The sequence below is a fragment of the Ochotona princeps genome, chromosome 20 (assembly GCF_030435755.1).
Source record: "Ochotona princeps isolate mOchPri1 chromosome 20, mOchPri1.hap1, whole genome shotgun sequence".
Taxonomy (NCBI): domain Eukaryota; kingdom Metazoa; phylum Chordata; class Mammalia; order Lagomorpha; family Ochotonidae; genus Ochotona; species Ochotona princeps.
Window position 1 is genome coordinate 23,721,411 of NC_080851.1, and position 20,281 is coordinate 23,741,691.

The following is a 20,281-nucleotide window of genomic DNA, read 5'->3' on the forward strand; positions in this document are numbered from 1 at the left end:
CTACACTCCCCAGGATTTATAGATTTAAATGAGTTAATTTATGTGTCCAGCATTGAACAGAGGAGTTACTCAATGACCCTGAACTCTACAGGCTTGTCACATCTTCTGTGTGTGTGTGTGTTGGAAACCACAGCTGTAGTGAATATATTCACAATTAAGCAGAGGTAAATGAGTAAAAGATAGCATTTTGGATAGATGTCTTCATAAACACATTCATTAAATAAGCAATATATTGGGCAGCTGCTATTGCCAAGTACAAAGGTGTTAGGCAAGGAAGAAATACTAGCAGATAGTGGACAAACCATCATTATTGCCACAAACATAACACATCAAAACCATGAGAAATCATAAACGCAGCATTCGGTGGGTAAGCTCTCTTGCCACCATGGGATGTGTAGAAAGATTCGTATCCAGTTTGGGAAGTCCTAAAACATTTTTTTGGGGGCAGTTAATAATTCAACCACAAACTGCAGGCTCAGTTGGTCCTCATGACTTTGGCCCAGTCAAGACGATCTGAGAGATGAATATTGAGTAATTTCCATGGAGTGATCTTAACATTTTTGTTTATTTATTTATTTTCATTTGATTTTGTAGGCACAGAGACACAGACAGGAACAGAGATTTCCTATCTACTAGTTTATTCCCCAAATACTTACACCAGCCAGGGCTAGGCCAGAGAGAAGCCAGTAATCTGAAACCTAATCCAGGTCTCCCTTGTGGGTAACAGAAGACCCGAATACATGAACTACCATCTGCTGCTACCTGAAAAGCCATTTGCTGATGAGTTAGATCTGATGTGAGATGCAAGCATCCCAAATAATGATTTAGCACCAGTCCCGTGGGATGACACTTTTTTGAGTGTGTTTGACCTTGAAACTCCAGTATCTGATAACATTTCGATTGTGTCTGCCTTGATTTGTGGTGGTGTCTAAATTAAAAATAATGTAAAGGGTAGACTTTGCAACATGTGACGCCACAAGTGCATGGAAGAAGGTGAGAAGTGGATGGAAGGAAAGTGAGCTGGACTGGCAAAGTGTTGCTCCCGGTTTTTTTTTTTTGGCGGGGTGAGGTCTACCAGATGCAGAGTTCATATTTTGACATGTATTGATGGCAGCTGCAAAGAATTCATTTACTTAACTGACAGTCATTGTGTGTGTATGTGTGTCTGTATGCTTCCACATGCATGTGTGTGCTAACCATGTACCAATTAATACACAAATTCTTGGGGTACATTTGAAGATCCATGACAAAACCTGTGACTTCAGAAAGCTCAAAATTAGGAGGGAAGAGGCATGTGCCTTACATGCTAGATGCAGAATCTGCCAAATTTTAGTGCCTTATTTTAGGATCATTCTATCCATTATTTAATTATAGAAGCTAAGGCTTGATTTAACTGGAACTTGTCTCAGCTTTTATAGTCCACAGAATGAAGCTGAGTTTTAAACCAGGTCTGTCACATGGTCACACTTTACGATCCTTGTTGTCTTTCCATATGGTCATAAACTTGAGAGTGTAGTACAGCTAAGAATGGGGAGCCTGTTCCTCTGAGAGGTGACCCCTCCTCTCAGATATCACCTCTTTTCCTGATGAACCCAGGCTTTGGCACATGTCAGCCTTATCTACTATCTCACTTCCCACCCTCTGTTTGCCAGGCTGCCTTCCTATTGAAATGCCACCCATCACTCAAGATAACCTTTTCCACAAAGTTTTCTCAAAGCATCCCTTGTATTTGTTGTGATAAAGTGACGCCTGAGGTGTATATTGTAACTTCCTTAGTGGATTTGGCAGTTTTGAGACTGGTGATACACGTTACTTTCTTTTACTTTTCTTTTTTCCTCTGGGATTCCCAACAGTGCCGGTGTATGCTCTGGTGGCAAATGCTGGGAAGAGTTCTGTGGAAGCCATAAGAAAGACTGTCTTCTGCTGTTCAAGACATCCTGTCCTGCTGGAATTAGTTGGGTTTTGAGATATAACTCAGATGCGTTCATCTAATCTGACTGCCCCTGGCCTTTAATTCTCTCAATGGTTTTATTTATTTATTTTGGTTAGTGTGGTCATGGGTTCCTTAGGTAAGTTTGTTAGGTTGCAGTGCCAGGGATGTCTAGGGCATGGGTCACATTCACAGCTCATGTATTCAGTGCCTGTAGATGCAATTTCTACCCAAAGCTTAGTTAACTGTCCTTGATATATAACCATCAGCTTTTGCTGCAGTTCAAGGTGCTGCTTTAGGCACTAGGATAGAGTGGGGAATGCAGAGACCTGCTTTTGGGGAGCTGAGGGTCAGGTGAATGATCTCATTTGTTTCTCATTATAAAAAAAATCTCAGAAAGAGTGATGTGATTGTTCCTACTTTATAAAAACTGAGGTTCCAAGGGTTGTATAACTGGTCCCCTATTGTAGAGCTAAGTGCTAGAGCCAGGATTGGACATAGGTACTTACTGTAGATCCCAAGTCCTAATCCTGAATTTGAGTGAGATTTCCCACCTAAATATGTGACATCATTCAAACATGTGCCTAAATATATTCCTATTGATACAGAAACCCTATACTCATGTGTGGCTATGTTTTATACATGCATAGTTTTGCAAGTTATTTCTAATGGCAATGCTCATCCTTTAAAATTCATAGCATTAAAAATAATAGAAGTCACTTGTGGACCCTCTGCTTGGTGTTACTGGTTGTTGTTCTGGGGTTTTTCCTGTGGTAGAGGAATACTGACATATAACTAGTAAAGACAACACTGCAGGTTTCACATGGCAAAAGATTTTGCGCTTCATGTATAACTTTGTCATTGTGTTTTCATTTTTATCAGAGATGTAACATGTCAGCTGGCTTCTGAAACCTCTGTGCCTTTTTTGTTTGCTTTAAAATATGTGGCCTCAAGCTCCCTGTGAACAAATTGGTGGCCTGGTTGCCAGGGTGCAGTGACTGTAACAGGAATGCAGATGTGGAACTAAGGACTACTGGGAAGAGCATACTTCCTGGAGACGTTGAAAGAGAATATTTTCCTCTCTCAGCACTTCATTTCCCCTAATCCTATCCAGGGAGCAGCTTATTAAAATGCTTTCCAGGTATACCAGAACTGAAGAACATGGAGGATTTTGTGACAGTATACTTTCCTAGCCATTCTCTGCTTTTTATGCCTCTGTGACCTGGGCAAAGGTTACTCTGTTGAGTAGATGAAGAAGTTCAGTGCACAAGGGATTTGTCGAAGACTCACTGAAGACTGTCAATGGCAGAGATGGGCTAGACACAGGTCCCTTCTGCTGCCTGTGGAAGGGCTAAGCTGAGCTGTAAGCCAAGTCCTTCTGTGCTCCCACACTGTGGTTCTCAGTGTTCTCGTTTAAACCTGTTTCTTGCAAGATCTTTATTCTGGCTTGGCCTCAAGATCGTGTGTTTGCATTTAAAAAAGCACGCCCTTGGAGTTAGGAGAATGTTGGGGATGCTGGTAACCACAGTGAAATGCAGATAACTGGTAAATAGGACAGCAGAAGCACAGAAATGTCTGTCCATTTACTCTACAACAACCCCATGAACCTGTATATGGAAAGGACTGAGATTTGATGCTGGATCTTGTTCAACTTTACAACCAAGATCCTACAATCTCACAAGTGACAGAGAAGACCACAGGTGCAGGACTGCTGATTTCTTGGGCTGTTGCTCTTCATGGGTAAGCACAAGGTTATTTCCATCTACTATGGCACAAAAACAAGCACCATGAGTTTTAACTGGAGGAACCTTGGAGAAAGTAGAGACCTTACCTTGCTCATGCCTGCTGAAGTCATTTCTCTTTGACCCACTGCCTGCCGCAAGTACTTTTCTGATGTATGTTTATGCTTCTTTTCCTACAGGAGGAAATATAAGAAAACATCTCAGAGGTAAGAGTGTCTTTCTGAGAAAGGGGCACTTTCCAGGGCCTGATTGATTCAGTCAATGGTGACGCAAGTCTGGCTCATGGTGGACTGGAGCTGTCATGTACAGTTTTCTGGTTCCTTCTCTGTATGTTGCCTTCTTTCACTCCTGAGGACTACTGCTGCTGTGTAATTAAAAAATGATAGCTGGGAGCTAGTGTGGCGCAGCAGGTGGAAACCTCCACATGGGAGTGGATCCTGTGGATTCAGAAGCATGTTACTGCTGCACTGTTGCTAATTTTACTGGCACTGTGACCAGCAGGGGGTGGAGCAGGCAGGGGATTGGAGACTTAAAAAAACAGGGAACAGAAATTAATCTCTCAGTCACTTTTAGTTTCCAAATTCTTCCTTGCTTCAAATCCTCTTGTGCCCAAGCCATGGACAAAATGCTGTTGGACTAGAAACACGTGCATAAATTTGTTTGTTTGACTGTGGAAAGGATAATTGGAGGTAGAATAACACCTGTCGTATCACCTACCATACATCAAGGTACAATGGATGTGTGAAGATGAGGCCCTGGCTTGGATCATGTCTATGCTTTGCAAGCCTTTTGGCTTGAGGATCTGTGAAGAGATCTGGAGGACTGGCCTTGACCTGTGCAGCAATTAAACTTTAGATTTGTATCCTTTGGATTTATAGTTCCCAAATGACTTACCAAGGCTTTTCATGCATGGCCTTCCAGTTCCAAATGGGGAACCTGTTTTTTAGAGCTTATGTGATTTTATCTGGAAATATCTTTGAGGTGATGCTTGGTGATTTGTTGATACAGGTTGCTTGTTTGTGTGCATGCAAACAGTTGTGAATATGGAAAGGATGTGAGTATGGAACGTCTCCAGGTATTAGAATAATGAATTGGAAGTTGTTTATTGGTTCATTGTTTTTTTGTATTCATTTAGGACATACAACCTGAGGTTTTGAGGTACATATGGGTAGTGAAATAATTCAATCAAGTAGGTTAATCTGTGCATCATCTCACATAGTTCATTGATGATCTTGTATGTAGTTTGGTTGGTTTTTGTTTTGCAATGATTTTCTTTCATAAATATCAGTAGCATCACCTGAGGCCACAGTTTCTTTTGTTTTTCCAACATCTTCTTTGGGTGCTTTTGAGTTCCCTTCTTATTCTCCAATCATTAGCTGTTGATTTTTGTTGACCTGATTCTAAAGCCATGGATGTTTCCTCAGGAAGAACTTTCTAGTAAATGTTTGCATTTTAGGCTTATTTAAGGTTATAGCCTCATTTGTGTCCTTGTTTTCTTTCTTTTTTTTTTTTTTCTTGAGGAAGGCAGGATAAAGACTTGGAGTTATCAAGTTACCCGAGAAACCCATCAGGCCTACAGGGAGTAGAGAGATATTGCAGGTCACGAGGACACATTGTGCTTTTTGTCATGTGTGATGATGCCTGTCTGTTCATGTTTGTACATGCTATTCCTCCTTCCCTAACTGAATCCTGGTGGCCCACCTCAGGCTCCACACTTGTAGAGCTCTGTCTACCTTCCGTGTGCTCCCTTAACTGTCCTCTTCCTTCCTCCTCATCCCTGCCCCACTGTGAACATCCTGTCTGCTGTGCCCCTCAGCATCTCCTACACCTGCTGCAGTGCCTGGGATAGAGAGGTCCTGAGGTGATGTAGAATGAATGGGTAACAACTGCTCCTAGGCACTGAGCTCTTTTGAAGTGGTGTGCGTTCTGGAGTGTTGGTGAGGGCACCAGGGAGGAATGCCACAGCTGGAGGGTGTTCAACTCAGTCTTGAGTTGACTAAAACATAGCCCCAGTTATTTTTACTTACTATTTGGATGCTCCATTTTACATGCCAGATGACATCATGGGAATCTACCTAGGGTTTTCAGGACATGTCTGAATGGACACTGATAGGATAAGGATTGAAGTGGCAGGAACCAACTAAAATTTGACCAGGAGTACAATGTTTTATGGTTACAAGAATTTTTTAATACAAATATTGTACTAATCTCAGCCACTTTAGATTGAATGGCCCTTCCTTTGGGCAAGACTTCAGGGATATGTTTATCAAATGCCAAAATGTTTATTCTGTGTTAACGAAAAGAGTTTGCAGAGTGCTTTCCAAAAAAAATAGAGTTGCGTAGACCTCCTGTTGGCTGAGTGCTTCAAGCCCACAGTTCAGCTTGAAAGGCCAGCATCTGCTTTTCACTGCAGTTGACTTTGGTATTAAAAATGTAAACAGATTACGATTAGATAAAGAAGTGCCTCATGTAATCAAAACCTGCCAGTGAGTTTCAACAATGACTATTTTAGCTGACCTCTTTAATTTCACTTTTTCTTCTCAGTGTCGTCTCCTGGTAGAGATTCCTGTGTGGTATGGTTTCCCAGTAAAGTCGATAAATACTCCTAAGGAGAGGAGTTCTAACCTGATCCACAGTGTATGGTGTGCATGGGTTGCTGAAAGGAAAATGAACTGAGCCTTGGAAGGCTCGTGGAGGTTGCTATGCTTCCCTAAATATGGGGGGTTTTTCCAGATGACCAAACAGTTCTGTCTCATTCAGATTCATTGGACTCCTGGTAGTAATTGCCTGTGAGCCATGGAGTGGATGTAAATTAATCACTCAGATTAGAGGGCACAATAGTCTGCTGAAGTAAAAAGTAATTTCTCATTTTCACATGTGGTTGACCTGGGATATGAGCTACTTCAAAGTGGCCTCAGTTTTGAGGAAGAGAAACAGACAGCTAGGAGAGAATTTTACAAGTAGTCTGCTCAAACCTGTCAAGATTGAAATTACTATGTCATTTTTTGGGACAGCTTATCATTGTGTATCTGACATAAAGGCAATGCTGTTGTATTTTTTTTATTATGTCAATGTGAAAAAGGAGGAAAAAAACCAACCTGCCTTGTAATAGCTTCACCGAAGGCACTTAAGGTGCAAATTAATAGAGGGGCAGTGTGAACTCGTTGATTTTTTAGTATTTTCTTGTAAAGTACACCTACATTTTTCTACTGCATCATTGAATATCAAACCATTTCCAATGTGGTGGCTGAAAACAACCATTTTATTTGGCACATGATTATATGGATCATGAGTTCAGGAAGGAATTGGGTGGGCAGTTTGAAGAGTGAGCCAGCTGCTCCAGGAAGGACTTTCTGCTTTGAAGATGGTGAGGATATCTTCACCTCTGTGGCAGCAGCTTGATGCTCCTTAGGTCTGTCTGTGTCCCCATTCTCTGCCTCTTCTCCTCTTGCTGGATGGCTGTGATTTTGCACAGTGTCTCCATGTGTCTTGGGGTTTCTTCCTGCGTGGTGGTCTCAAGGGGGTTGCCCTTGTTAATTGCATTCATAGGCCGGTATTCTCAGACAGGAAATGGGAAACACCAATCTAAGTTATCTATCTATCTTTCTTTCTTTCTTTCTTTCTTTCTTTCTTTCTTTCTTTCTTTCTTTCTTTCTTTCTTTCTTTCTTTCTTATTTTTAATTCATTAATTACATTGTATTATGTGACACAGTTTCATAGGTACTTGGATTCTCCCCACCCCTCCCCAAACCCTCCCACCATGGTGGATTCCTCCATCTTGTTGCATAACCACAGCTCAAGTTCAGTTGAGATTCCCCCATTGCAAGCATATACCAAACATAGAGTCCAGCATCTTATTGTCCAGTCAAATTCAACGGCTTCTTAGGTATACCCTCTCTGGTCTGAGGACAGAGCCAGCAGAGTATCAACCCAATCAATTAAAAGCTCCAACGTACCATCAGCAAAAATTTATATCATTATGGAATTAATTGACATAGTAATGAGTACCAAAATGTTAAAAGTAAATGCGAGTTCTTAACCACCTTCTGTGACCACCTCATTGACATTTCAACTCAGTCTAAGTTATCTTAAGACCTAACTGGGCCCAGACAAGGACACACACAATATCGTTTTTTGCTGTAGCATGCTATTTGTCAGACTCTCGGTGAATCCACGCAAATTCAAGGAGAGGCGTCATGGTCTGCATGTCTCAATGGAAGTTGTGCTTCAAGAGTTGAGTCCCCCTAGCTAACCTTTTTCAACATGATCTTGCTTCAGACTTGTTCTGGGGATATGTGAATTCAGAATATGTGGATTCCTCATTTGATCAATGGTAGACAATTAAAAAAATCTGCTTGCACAACTTGCTGGTTTGCTTGAATGCATTCTTCTGTATTTCATAGTTCATTTGAACCAAGTATATCTGTGGCTGACTTCTCTAGTGGTAGGGACAGCCATACCAGGGTGGAGTCAGCTGATCTGTTGAATTCTAGGTGTTGTTAATCATTACTGAATCATTACTTAAACAAAGGTGGTGGGTTCTTGCAGACAAACAGTATGGCATAAATGGCATGTGAAAAAGCTTTAGATCACGCAAGTCTGCTTCAGACATGGTGGGGAGGGGAATAGCCCAGGACACCCAAATAATTAACTTCTGCTTGTACCTGTGCTGCTAAATTTTAACTTATCTATTTATTTATTTTAAAGATTTATTTGTGTTTTATTGGAAAGGCAGATTTACAGAGAGAAGGCAAGACAGAAACAAAGATCTGCTGTCTGCTGGTTCCCTCCCCAGGTGGCTGCAAAGTCTGGAGCTGAGCCAGTCTGAAGCCAGGAGCCTGGAGCTTCTTCTGGGTGTCCCATGCGGGTGCAAGGTCCCAAGGCTGTGGGCCATCCTCTACTGATTTCCCAGGCCACAAGCAGGGAGCTGAGTGGGAAGTTTAACAGCTGGGACATGAACTGGCGTCTATATGAGATCACGGTGTGTGCAAGGTCAGGATTTAGCCACTGCGTTATCATACCACACCCTAACTTGTCTGTTTATTTACCATTAAAAATCATGTTGAAGGAAAGCGATCTACCTGCTTTTAAGATAATCATCGTCTTACTGCAACTCATGTGAGATTACAGTAAGTATTTCACAAAGTGCAAGGCAGAGCTTGGTAACCCATGGGAACGTTTTGATGATAGCGATTCTGCTGCATGATTAGCATTAATGGAACCAGAATGTCAACAGAAAGAATGATGTTAAATAGTACTCATTGGCACTGGCACCATGGCATACTAGGCAAAACCTCTTGCTGTGGCATTGGCATCCCACATGGGTGCCAGTTTGTGTCCTGGCTGCTCTAGTTCCAATATAGCTTCCTGTTATGGCCTGAGAAATTAGCAAAGAATGGCTCCAGTCTATGGGGCCCCTGCACCCACATGGGAGACCCAAAAGAACCTCCTAGCTCCTGGCCTCAGACTGACCCTGTTCCAGCAATTGCAGCCACTTGGAAAGTGAACCAGAAGATAAAAAAATAAATCTCTCGCTCTCTCTTTTTCTCATTATTTCTGTAACTGCCTTGCAACTAATCATAAAAATAAAAATAAAAATAAATCTTTAAAAATATAATGCTTTCATCAGGTTAGTAAGAACAACAAGAGGTAGACACAAGTTTATCCCTTCATAGGATTAGTCTTACCAGATTGATCTTTAAATCAAAAAGACTAAGGCCAAATTCTGACCTGCCAAATTTATTAATATTTATTTTTTCCGTATACTTGAGAGCAAATACTAGAAATAGCTCTGTGAGATAATGGTGTGTGGTGTAGTGAGTTGAGTTGTTGCCTGTAACACTGGCATCTTCTCTGAGCACTAGTTTGATTTCTAGCTGCTCCTTTTTAAAAAAATATATCTAGCTCCTTGCTAGTGGTCAAGGGAAAGCAGCAGAGGTTGGCCTAAGTGGAAGATCTAGATGAAGCTTCTGGCTTTAGCCTTGTATAGCTCTGGCTGTGGTGGCCATTTGGCAATCAAGCCAGTAGTTAAATGGAAGGTGTTCTCCCCTTCCCTCCTTCCCTCTCTCTTTCTCCCTTCTCCCTCCTTCTCTCCTTCCCTCCTTCCTTTCTTCCTTTCTTCCTTCTCTTGTTCCCTATCTCTACCTGTTCTTCTCTCTATATAACTGCCTTTTGAATTAATAAGCCTTTAAATGAATACACCTATGTGAATCATTTCATAGGCTTATACAAGAGACAAATGAACAAAATAATTATAATGAAATCTGATAACTACTATAATCACTGCAGATATTAAAGGTTTTTGGGAATAGAGAGATTCATTGTGGGAATCCTGACGTCATCATACTCTTGCCAGATGCAGGGAGAGTACAATATTGCTTGTTATTCATGATGTTTTGAAGTTTGGACATACTTAAGTATGTTCTTCATTTTTTAACTTTCTTTAAAATATGTTTTGGTAATTTTTTGGCTTTTTTGCCCCTGAAGACACAAATATTCAGACTTATCCTATGCATTAGGAGGAAGATCATCCAGGGTACAGATGGATATTGCAGGGGTGAATGTTGCACACATCAGTAATAACATGGCCTCTCTCTGTTGCCAAGGCAAGCCAGGATTTGTTTGTCCCTTAGTTATCTAATGCCTTCTTTTAGTTGGATTTTTGATTTGATTCATTAATCACAGTTGATAGGCCCAGTAATTGGTTAAATCTAGCAAATGATTCTGTTAGTCAAGTCTGCCCAAACTCAGGCCTTCATGAATCAGCATATTTAATGAGCTATCAACAGGACTTCCACTTTACTGTTACTAATTGTCATCTGGGAGGGGAAGGAACGTGAATGGATCTCACCCTTTTATAAGGTTGCCTTCTAAGCATTCTAGTTTTAACAGGTGCATCTCACAATGAGCTGGTTTCTGTATCGTTTCCAGGACATATTAAGGTTTTTATTAAGGTAAATGTTGAAACTCTTTCAGTATTGCAGAATTTGGTGGCTGTTGTGACCCACCTTTGCAATGAATAATGGCAGCTAACTAACTTATTATAAATGTTACCTGGAGAAAAAGCACATTCATTTGCATACTTGTGCATAGCAATCCTACATCTTATTATTTACTTAGTAATGTTGATTTTAGAGTATGATACTTAGTAATAGCATCAGAAACAAGAGGATCTTCTAAGACATAATATATTTGAGATGACTAATGTTTTTCAAAATATGAAGAACAGAGCTCATCAGCCACGAGAATATGGTTTACATTCCAAGGCAGGCAGTTGAATTGAGTGACAGTGTAGTGAGTTGTGGTAGGTCAGGGCAGACCACAAAGAGCAGCAGTAGTGGTTTTGGTAGGGCACTGGTGTCAGATGAGTAGTTAGATTGAGCCCACAAAGAATTAAGCTCAGGCCTGGCGCAATGGCCTAAAGGCTAAAGTCCTCGCCTTGCAAGCATCAGGATGCCATAGGATTATTGGTTCTAATTCCAGTGGTCCCACTTCCCATTCAGCTCCCTGCTTGTAGCCTGAGAAAGTAGTTGAGGATGGCCCAAGGCCTTGGGACCCTGCAGCTGAGCGGGAGACCCGGGAGAGTCTCTGGGATCCTGGCTTTGGATCTGTTCAGCTCTGGCCATTGCGGCCACTTGGGGAGTGAATCATCAGATGGAAGATCTTCCTCTCTGTCTCTCCTTCTCTCTGTCTATCTGACTTTGCAATAAAAATAAGCAAATCCTATAAAAAGAATAAAGCTCATGGCAGGTTGTAAAGGATCTGCAAGTGTTTTTATTTTATAGATTTATTTATTTATTTGAAAGTCAGATGTACAGAGGGAGAGGGAGAGAGAGAGACAGAAACAAATCTTCCATTTATTGACTCCTCCCTAGATGGCTTAAAAGGTAAGTGCTGGGCTAGGTTGGTGCCAGGAGCTTCCTTCAGGTCTCCTACTTGGGTGACAGGGACCAAGACACATGGATCATCTTCTGCTGACTTCTCAGGCTCATTAGCAGGAAACTAGATCAGAGGCAGAGCAGCTCGGACTCCAATTGCTGCTCTGAAGTGGGATCCAGTATTGCAAGCAGTGGCTGTGCCATAATGCTGACTCCTTGTCCTGTTTGTTTATACAAGAGCCAGCAAATCTCCCTTGGCTTTCTGATGGTTAATGAAGACCAGTCTGCTTGCTGGGATTCTAAGACCATGTACACCTGACGCCGCTTCACCTCTCCTGCTTTGTCTGTTACTCTGTTTATTTGTCTTTTATTTTTTGCTAATGTTTAGAATGCTTTCATTTTTATCTGTCGAAATCCTGTGTTTTCTTCATGATTCAAAACAAATGCCAGCTCTTCCAATGGAGTTCCACATCTTTCTACAAGTAAGAGATCATTCTGTTACTGTTGCTCTCACTACAGTTAGTTTGATGAAGATTATTCTTCTGGTTATTGTTGTGATTTTTTTAGGGGAAAATATTCCTTTCCAAAAAGTATGGTACCTTGGTCATGCAGGTACTTACTCAATATGAGTTTAATTTATGAATGAATGACACTGGAATAATTCCCTCTATTTCTGTCATGGGTACAGTACTGAAGTCAGAGTCATAAGGTGGAATTATGGATAAATAAGATCAAGTTGATAAGATGACTCATACTTATAAAAGACTTTGCAGTTCATTGCATATTCCCAAATCCAGACATTCATTTAGCCTCACATTCGCTAGCATGGAGGCCTGTGAGGTCATTAAGACAGATGGCATGCATAGCAAGAACCAGAAAGTGCGTAGTTGCTTGGATCATTGACTCTGCTTTTCTGTTCTATTTTACTTCCTCCAAAATGGATGTTGAACTTTAGGGGAAAACTCTGCGAGCATTTTTCCCTGGTTTCTAGCTTCCCTTCATTGAAAGCATTCATCCTAGAGATATCCATTACAGTGTTAAGTGTGTTTGCTTGAGGTGCATTGTTAGGAATGTTTGATAACTGTGGTTGTGCATCCTTTGGCTGTTGTCTGGAGTTTTGCCACAGTGGTTTTGAGAATCACTTTTTTAGGATACCAAATAATACCTTACATGCATTTCAAAAGCTATGGGCAAGCTTTGAGGTGCCTGAGGAGGCCAATCTTTGTATTTCTTCTAATCTCAGTGGCCTTCATTATTAAGGTAGACTTGACTGCATTGAGTCATCATGAAGGACCTTCAAACTAGTGCCAAGTCCAACTCCTCTGGAGCAGCCTCTGGAGCTTCTGGAGTCTTAGGATCTGCCAGTGTAGGTTGTTGTCTCGTCACCGTGGCACCAGTGCTGCTTTCATTGCAGGGACTTGTCTGTACGTTATAGGATATTTGGCAACATCCTGGGTCTGTACCCATAAGATGCCAATAACAGCTCCTTTTTATTTGATGTGACAGCGAAAAATGCCACCTAAGGTCAAAATTGCTTGGGGTTGAGAGTAACAGATGAAGACACAAGAATAAGAACCAGATTTATGTTCTGTCCCTGACTGAGCCATGCTGTACTGCTGCCTTCATGTCTTAGTGTCTTCATGCCTAAAGAGATGAGGTTGAACATGAGGGTCCTTGGGATTCATTCTGACTCAAAACAGTATACTCTGCTACTAGTTGTTGAAGTTTTCCTTAAGGAAGCAACCTTTGTAATGTTAGTAGCCACTGTGCCCTATAACAGAATCACCCGAGAGGGCATAACAACCTATTAGCGTGGTGATCAATGGGCACTGAATGTGGTCCATGTCCTGTGGTGATGATGGCCTTTGGTCACCAACCAGATTACTTTTATTAGGATGTTCATAGTTGCTCCTACTTAATGAAAGTTAGTCATGGGGAAGGCATTAAGATGGTGATATCTGAAGCATAAGTGTTGGCAAAAAGAAGTGTGTTTAAAGAGCACTCCATTGCTTGAATTTATTTTGTGTCTATGTTTAGCCAGGTATCTCACAGGTATATTTCATTTACTTTTCACAGTGATCCTGTTTATCTGAGTTACAGAGAGGAGAGAGATATTCTATCTGTTGGTTCATTTCCCAAATTGGCTGCAAGTAGCTAGGACTGGGCCAGGCTGAAACTAGGAGCCAGGAGCTTCATCTGAGTCTTCCACATGAATGCAAAAGCCGAAGTACCTGAGCCTTCTGCTGTTGCTTTCCTAGGCACATTAGCAGGGAGCTGGGTCAGAATTGAACCCGCTAGGATTGGAACTAGCGCCCATATGAGTTGCTAGTAGTGCGGGTGGGGTGACTTTACCTGCTACACCACAATATTAGCCTCTAGATTGTATTTTTGACAAATCACCTGTTTTTTTTCACTTAATAACCCAATATGCTTTGAAGCAACGTATCCAGTCATATGTGACTACATAACTTTTTAATGAATCAAATGCAAATAACAAAGATAGGATCAGTTAAAAGAAAACTTGTTCCATACCATTCTAACTTCTGATTTAATACATTATTTTTTCCAAGTTCATGAGGTCACTGTCAGAATTTTTCCCTTTGCCTCCTCACATAAGGAATCACAATCAGTTCAACTCAGCTCTGGGTTGGTTTTTCCTACAACACAGGGATGTCAAGGAGAGGAACATGGAAGCAAAATTTCTTCAATTATAAGTTTTTGGTAATTTAAAGAGAACAGATTTTATGTTCTTCATTGGAACAGTTCCTCCTCCTACTCTTCTTCAATCCACTTCTCTTTCTTTCTCTTTAATTTTATAAAAATGTAATTTCATTCTGCTCTATTATCACAGGCTTAATGCACCTCTAACCGTTAATATTCAACTAGTAAAAAGCAGCAAGTTCATAGTTCTATGGGAGTCCAAACAGGGGCTAAAAACAAAAATCAAATCCCAAAATGTCCATTTCAATGTTACACATTTTTTGGGGGGGGGCATCTCTATTAGCTATCACAGGCTAGAGAAAGTATGATAGTGATCTTTTGGAGATTGGCTTATTTCACTTAGTGTGACAATTTCTAGTAGTATCCATTAGGAATGGAGAATTTCCAAGTAAACTGGAGGGAACACTGGAAGCTGAGAATTTATTTTTACTTTTTATTATTATTATTATTTTTTTTTTATTTTGAGGGACATCAGTGGTTTTTGCTCAGCCATGAAATGAGAAGGCTTTAAGGGTCGGGGTAAGGAGCTGGGTTTGGAGCCAACTGTATCTGAACTGAAATCAGAGTCCTAGCGTGAACCCTATGTGATGCTTGGGTGAATTCTCCAACCTACTGGAACCTGTTTGTTTTTGATAAAATGGAAATATTTGCTGCCAAGGGTTTTTTGCATGAAATAGTATAGGGTAACACAAAGGGAGTCTCCAGCACATGGAAAGGGCTTAGTTGATGAATGCTTAGGACTTGCCTCTGAGAGGAGACACCAATTTAGTGGTCAGCCTACCGAGGGACTGCATACAGAGATGTTGGGAGGTAGAGAGACAGAGAGAGGAAAGAGAGAGAGAGACAGACAGAAAGAGAGATGCCATCTGCTGGTTCGCTCTCCAAATGGCTACAATGGCTGGAGCTAGGCTAGTCGAAAGCCAGGAACCAGGAGCTTTTTCTGGGTTTCCCACATGGCAATGCACTGATTTTTATATGTTGACTTTACAGCCTGTACTTTTCACTGAATTTATAAGTTTTATAATTGATTTGGTGAAATATTTGGAATGTCTAAGATCAGATCATCTGAAAGCAGTGGCAGTTTGACTTCCTCCTTTCTAAATTGAATATCTTTTGTTTCTTTCTTTGGCCTAACTCTGGATAGCACTTCCAGTATGATACTGAATAAAATTAGTAAAAGTGAGTATCCTTGTCTTTTCTAGACCTTAGAAAACTTTCAGCTCTTCCCAATTCAATGTGTTAGTTGCTGTAATACATGCCATTTATTATGTTGATGTATGTATTCCTTCCATTCCTAGTTTGTTCAGAGGTTTTATCATAAAGCAATGTTAAATATTGGGCCCAGAGTGATGGCTCAGTGGCTAAATCCTTCCTTGCACATGCTGGGATCCCATATGGGTACCAGTTTGTGTCCTGGCTGCTCTACTTCCCATCTGGCTCCCTGCTTGTAGCTTGGAAAAGCAGTGGAGGATGACCCAAAGCTTTGGGACCCTGCACCCGCATGGGAGACCCAGAAGAAGCTTCTGGCTCCTGCTTTGGATTGGTTGAGCCAGCAGAAGGAAGATCTTTTTCTCTATATCTCCTTCTGCCTGTAAATCTGCCTTTCCAATAAAAATAAATCTTTCAAAAAATGTTAAACATTTACCAGGTGCCTTTTCTGCATCCATTGTGAGATGATGATAAGTTTTTGTTTTTTTCTTCATTTTAGTGTGGCATATCTTGCTTATTGGTACACAGCTGTAGAACCATCCTGGTGTTTGTCCTTGGATGAAACTCACTTGATTATAGGGAATAAGCTTTTTAATGTGTTGTTGGATTCAGTTGCTAGTATTTGGTGAGTGTTTATGTTCATCAGATATTGGTCTATAGCATGCTCATGTGTGTGTCTGTCTATCCTTGTCTGTTTATAATATCAGGGTAGTGCTGGCCTTGTGGAGCCAATTTGGAATTCTCTTAATTTGGGGGGACTAATCTGAGAAGACTGTACTCTTTAAATACTTGATAGAATTCAGCAGTGATGCCCTGTGGTACATGACTTTGCTTTAATGAGAAATTCGTTATTACTGTTTTTGTCATGTTATTCATTATGGGTTTTTTCATGTATTCTGTTTTTTTTTCTGTAATGTTTTCTTGGTATGGTGTGAATTTGTCCATTTCCTCTAGGTTATCAAATTTGTTGGAGTACAGTTGTTCACAGTCTCTAATGAGCCTTTGTGTTTCTATGGTGTCAGTTGTAATGTCTCCTTTTTTCAACCAGGTTGCATTTATTTCCATCTTTTCTTCCTTCTCTCCTACCTAGTATAGATAAAGTTTTGCCAATTTTAGTTTTCCAAAGAATCAACTCTTCATCTCATTGATCGTTATTATTGTATTTACTATTTCTTTCCTCTGAATCTTGAATTTATTGTTTGGTTTCTAGTTACTTGATATAGACAAAGGAAAAGAAAATATAACATACTTGTTAAGAAAATATAACATACTTGTTAAGCGCATGAAAGATACTCCAAGGTTGTTTTTAGGCCTTATAATGTTTGATTTTTTTGTGAATATACCTCATACTGAAACAAATCAGAAATCATAAATTTTATTATATACTCTTATAAACCACTAGCTCGGCAAAGGTATAAAATCATATCTCTTAACTGGAACACTTTGATATTATTGCATATAGTTACTAAGGAGGCAAGAAAACAACACAAATTTTCTGGGAATGGAATTACATCTCACCCAGATGGGGATACAGAGAGTAAATTATCCTGATAGTTTACAGCAAAGATTCCTAGCTATGAAAAAGTCAGAATATACATTGGAATAGATTCTTCCTGACTATACTAGACAGCAAAGTTGTTGAAACTGATACTAGTCCGTTCGTAAGAACGTGTCCTAGAAGCAGGGCTTAATGTGGAGTCAGAGCCAGGTGCCTCTCTTGCGCCAGTTTCTGGCCTGCAGTTCTCTGCCACTAGGGAACAGAGAAGTCCCTGCAGTCTTGTTGCCTTTTGGTATAAACACAAATGGAGGAACTGTGGCTTGACTTTTCTGCAATCATATCCTTAACCTCTGAGATGTGTTCTAGTGTTTAATCACAATCAAGAATTTTGTAAGCTGAACTCAGCAGTTAAAGGGCTTAAGAAGAGAACTAGACTGTGTGTGTGTGTGTGTGTGTGTGTGTATCTTGATCTGTGGGCTGTACCATAACCTCTCTGCTCCTATGCTAAATTCATCATTCTACATCTATGATGACTCCGCCATGACTTTACTAATTACCTGTGTATTAGGTTGTCAGTAATGGCATGACCTTCATTAGTCAGCACAGTTCTTTAGCAATCCCTTAGCAAGACAGAAAGCAAATAGTACCTGATGGATAAACAGAAGCCCATCCTGAGTCTCTCACAGAATATGCCTTCCTTGGGAATAAAGGTAATTAATAAGAACTATATGGTGGGCTGCTGCATCTACTGCTGCATGTTGTGATGTGGTGGCCCATGAGCACAGGTCTTCATGAATCTGCCTCTGTGTTCATTTGAGCATGCTAACTTCATGCTTTTTACTTTCTTAAAAATCTGCTTCCCCTTGTTGATTTTGCTGCATTGAGAAACAGGTTTCAGGATCATGATTTTGGAATTGGACAGATGACATTCTGATGATTGAGTCACTTCCCATTTAGCATCATTCTTTCGAATTAGAAGAAATTTTCTTTAAATTAGTTTATTGTGTGGAAAATGAATCATGTTCAAAGGTTTCTGAATTGACAGGGATTCTTTAAGAGCAGTAACTGACTTTTGCTATTGGTTTTTATGAGACCTGTGGGAGAGTGATTAAACCACAGTTTAGGACAGTCCAAAGACTAGGGACCCCGTACCCGTGTGAAAGACCCAGAAGAGGCTCCAGACTCCTGGCTTTGGATTGGCTAAGTTCTGGCCGTTGTGGTCACTTGGGGAGTGAATCACTGGATGGAAGATTTTTCTGTCTCTTCTCTCTATATCTGACTTTCCAATAAAAATAAAATAAATATTAGAAAAAAGAAAACTGTCCAATGCCTCCCTCTTGCCATGTCCCTCCTGTTTCCATTGAGAAACCCAGAAGCTTTCATGTTTGTTTGATTGTGATTCACAGTGAGGAACACAGTTTATACTGTATTCACATACATATGCCACTCTCCAGAAATGAAATTTTTCTTTAAGATTTATTTGTATTGGATAGACTGATTTACAGAGAGAAGAGGCTGAGAGAGAAAGATCTTCCATTTGCTGGTTCAATCCCTAAATGACTGCAATAGCCAGAGCTGAACCAATCCAAAGCCAGGAGCCAGGAACTTCTTCTGGGTATCCCATGTAGGGTGCATGGACCTAAGCACTTGAGCCATCTTCTATTGCTTTCCCAGGTTATAAGCAATGAGCTGGAAAGGAAGTGGAACAGTTGGGATATGAACTTGTATCCCTGTGGGATGCTGGTGCTTGTAGGCAGAGAATTAACCAATTGAGCTATTGTGCTGGCCCCAAGAAATAAAATTCTCAAAGCAGTTCTTATTGCAGTACCAGTGATCGTCTCAAATTTCCTATTCGTTTTTTTTTTTTAAAGACTTCTTAAAAATTTTCACTGGGAAGGCAGATCTATAGAGAAAAGGAGAGATAGAAAGATCTTCCATCCTCTAGTTCACTCCCTAAATGACTGCATTAGCTGGAGCTGAGCTGATTGAAAGCTGGGACCAGGAGCATCCTCTGGGACTCCTGCATGGGTACAGACTTGCACAATCCTCCACTGCTTTCTGAGGCTGCAAGCAGGGAGCTGAATGGAAAGTGCAGTGGCTGGGACATGAACTGGCATTCATATGGGATCCCAGTGCTTGTTGGTGGGGATTACCCAGTTGAAACATTGTGCTGGTCCTGTCATTTTTTCTATCTTACTGACACATGAAATGTTGACCATGACCCAGTAAAGAGGATTCCTGATAATAAGAACCAAAATTGCGGGCCTGGTGGCGTGGCCTAGTGGCTAAAGTCCTTGCCTTGAACATGCTGGGATCCCATATGGGCGCCGGTTCTAATCACGGCAGCCCTGCTTCCCATCCAGCTCCCTGCTTGTGGCCTGGGAAAGCAGTCGAGGATGGGCCAAAGCTTTGGGACCCTGCACCCGCGTGGGAGACCTGGAAGAGCTTCCTGGTTCCTGGCTTCAGATCGGCGCAGCACCAGCCATTGCAGTCACTTGGGGAGCGAAACATCGGACGCAAGATTTTCCTCTCTGTCTCTCCTCCTCTCTGTATATCTGACTTTGTAATAAGAATAAATAAATCTTAAAAAAAGAACCAAAATTGCATCTTTCTGTGGATGAATTTGAATGCTGAGGTCCAGCCTGGACATCTGTTAATGTATACACTAGATGGTCCGTAAATCCAGGTACCAGATTTTTTCTAGGATTGATAATCCAGCACCCTTCTGAGGATCTTTGAGTTCTTCTTGCTTTTGAAATAGAAACAAGTTGTTTGAATTCCGCTCTTGGGTGTGGGTCAAGTCAAAGGCAATAACTCTGCGTGAAGTGAACCTGGTAGAGTTTCAAGAAGTCTCAGGGCACTTGACTTCTGCTTGAGGCCAGCATGCAGCGTGAAAGTCCAACATCAAAGAGGCTGGTTATGCTCTTCGGAACCATTCTTGCTCCAAGGAACCCCTGAGAATTTGCACTCTTTGCAGTTGGAAAATGATAATAATGGGAAGTAGGCTTTTGTTCTTTTTGTCTTCACCAGAAAGACTGACTGGAAGAAGGACATTTCTCCCTTTAATAACAAAGGGAATTGGATTTGCTGGATGCTCAGGGTGGCCCAAAATGTATTCCATGTGCATTCTTCACTCTGCTTTCCAGACTGTAGGGTCATTAAAATCACTGAGTGACTTCCAGGATGAGGAAGATTAAGCTGTCATTTACCGTATCCCATGGCTCACTTCTCCCTTTAAGTCTGTTCATCTGTGCATGAGTCACAAAGGGATGGCGCATTCACCGCAGAGCACCATCCACCTAGG

General features: G+C 41.0%; 1 protein-coding gene across 14 annotated transcripts in view; it reads left to right on the plus strand.

Annotated features, from left to right (window-relative positions):
* Positions 1-20,281, plus strand: part of PDE1C (phosphodiesterase 1C) — a 433,318-nt gene that overhangs the window by 243,476 nt on the left and 169,561 nt on the right. For 9 of the 14 annotated variants that reach the window (XM_058678108.1, XM_058678111.1, XM_058678110.1 and 6 more), the window contains one exon: positions 3,852-3,878. The exons of the other annotated variants lie outside the window; for them this stretch is intronic. In XM_058678108.1, coding sequence (XP_058534091.1) covers positions 3,852-3,878 — 27 coding nt within the window. The remainder of the gene's footprint in view (positions 1-3,851; positions 3,879-20,281) is intronic. 14 annotated transcript variants of the gene reach the window in all.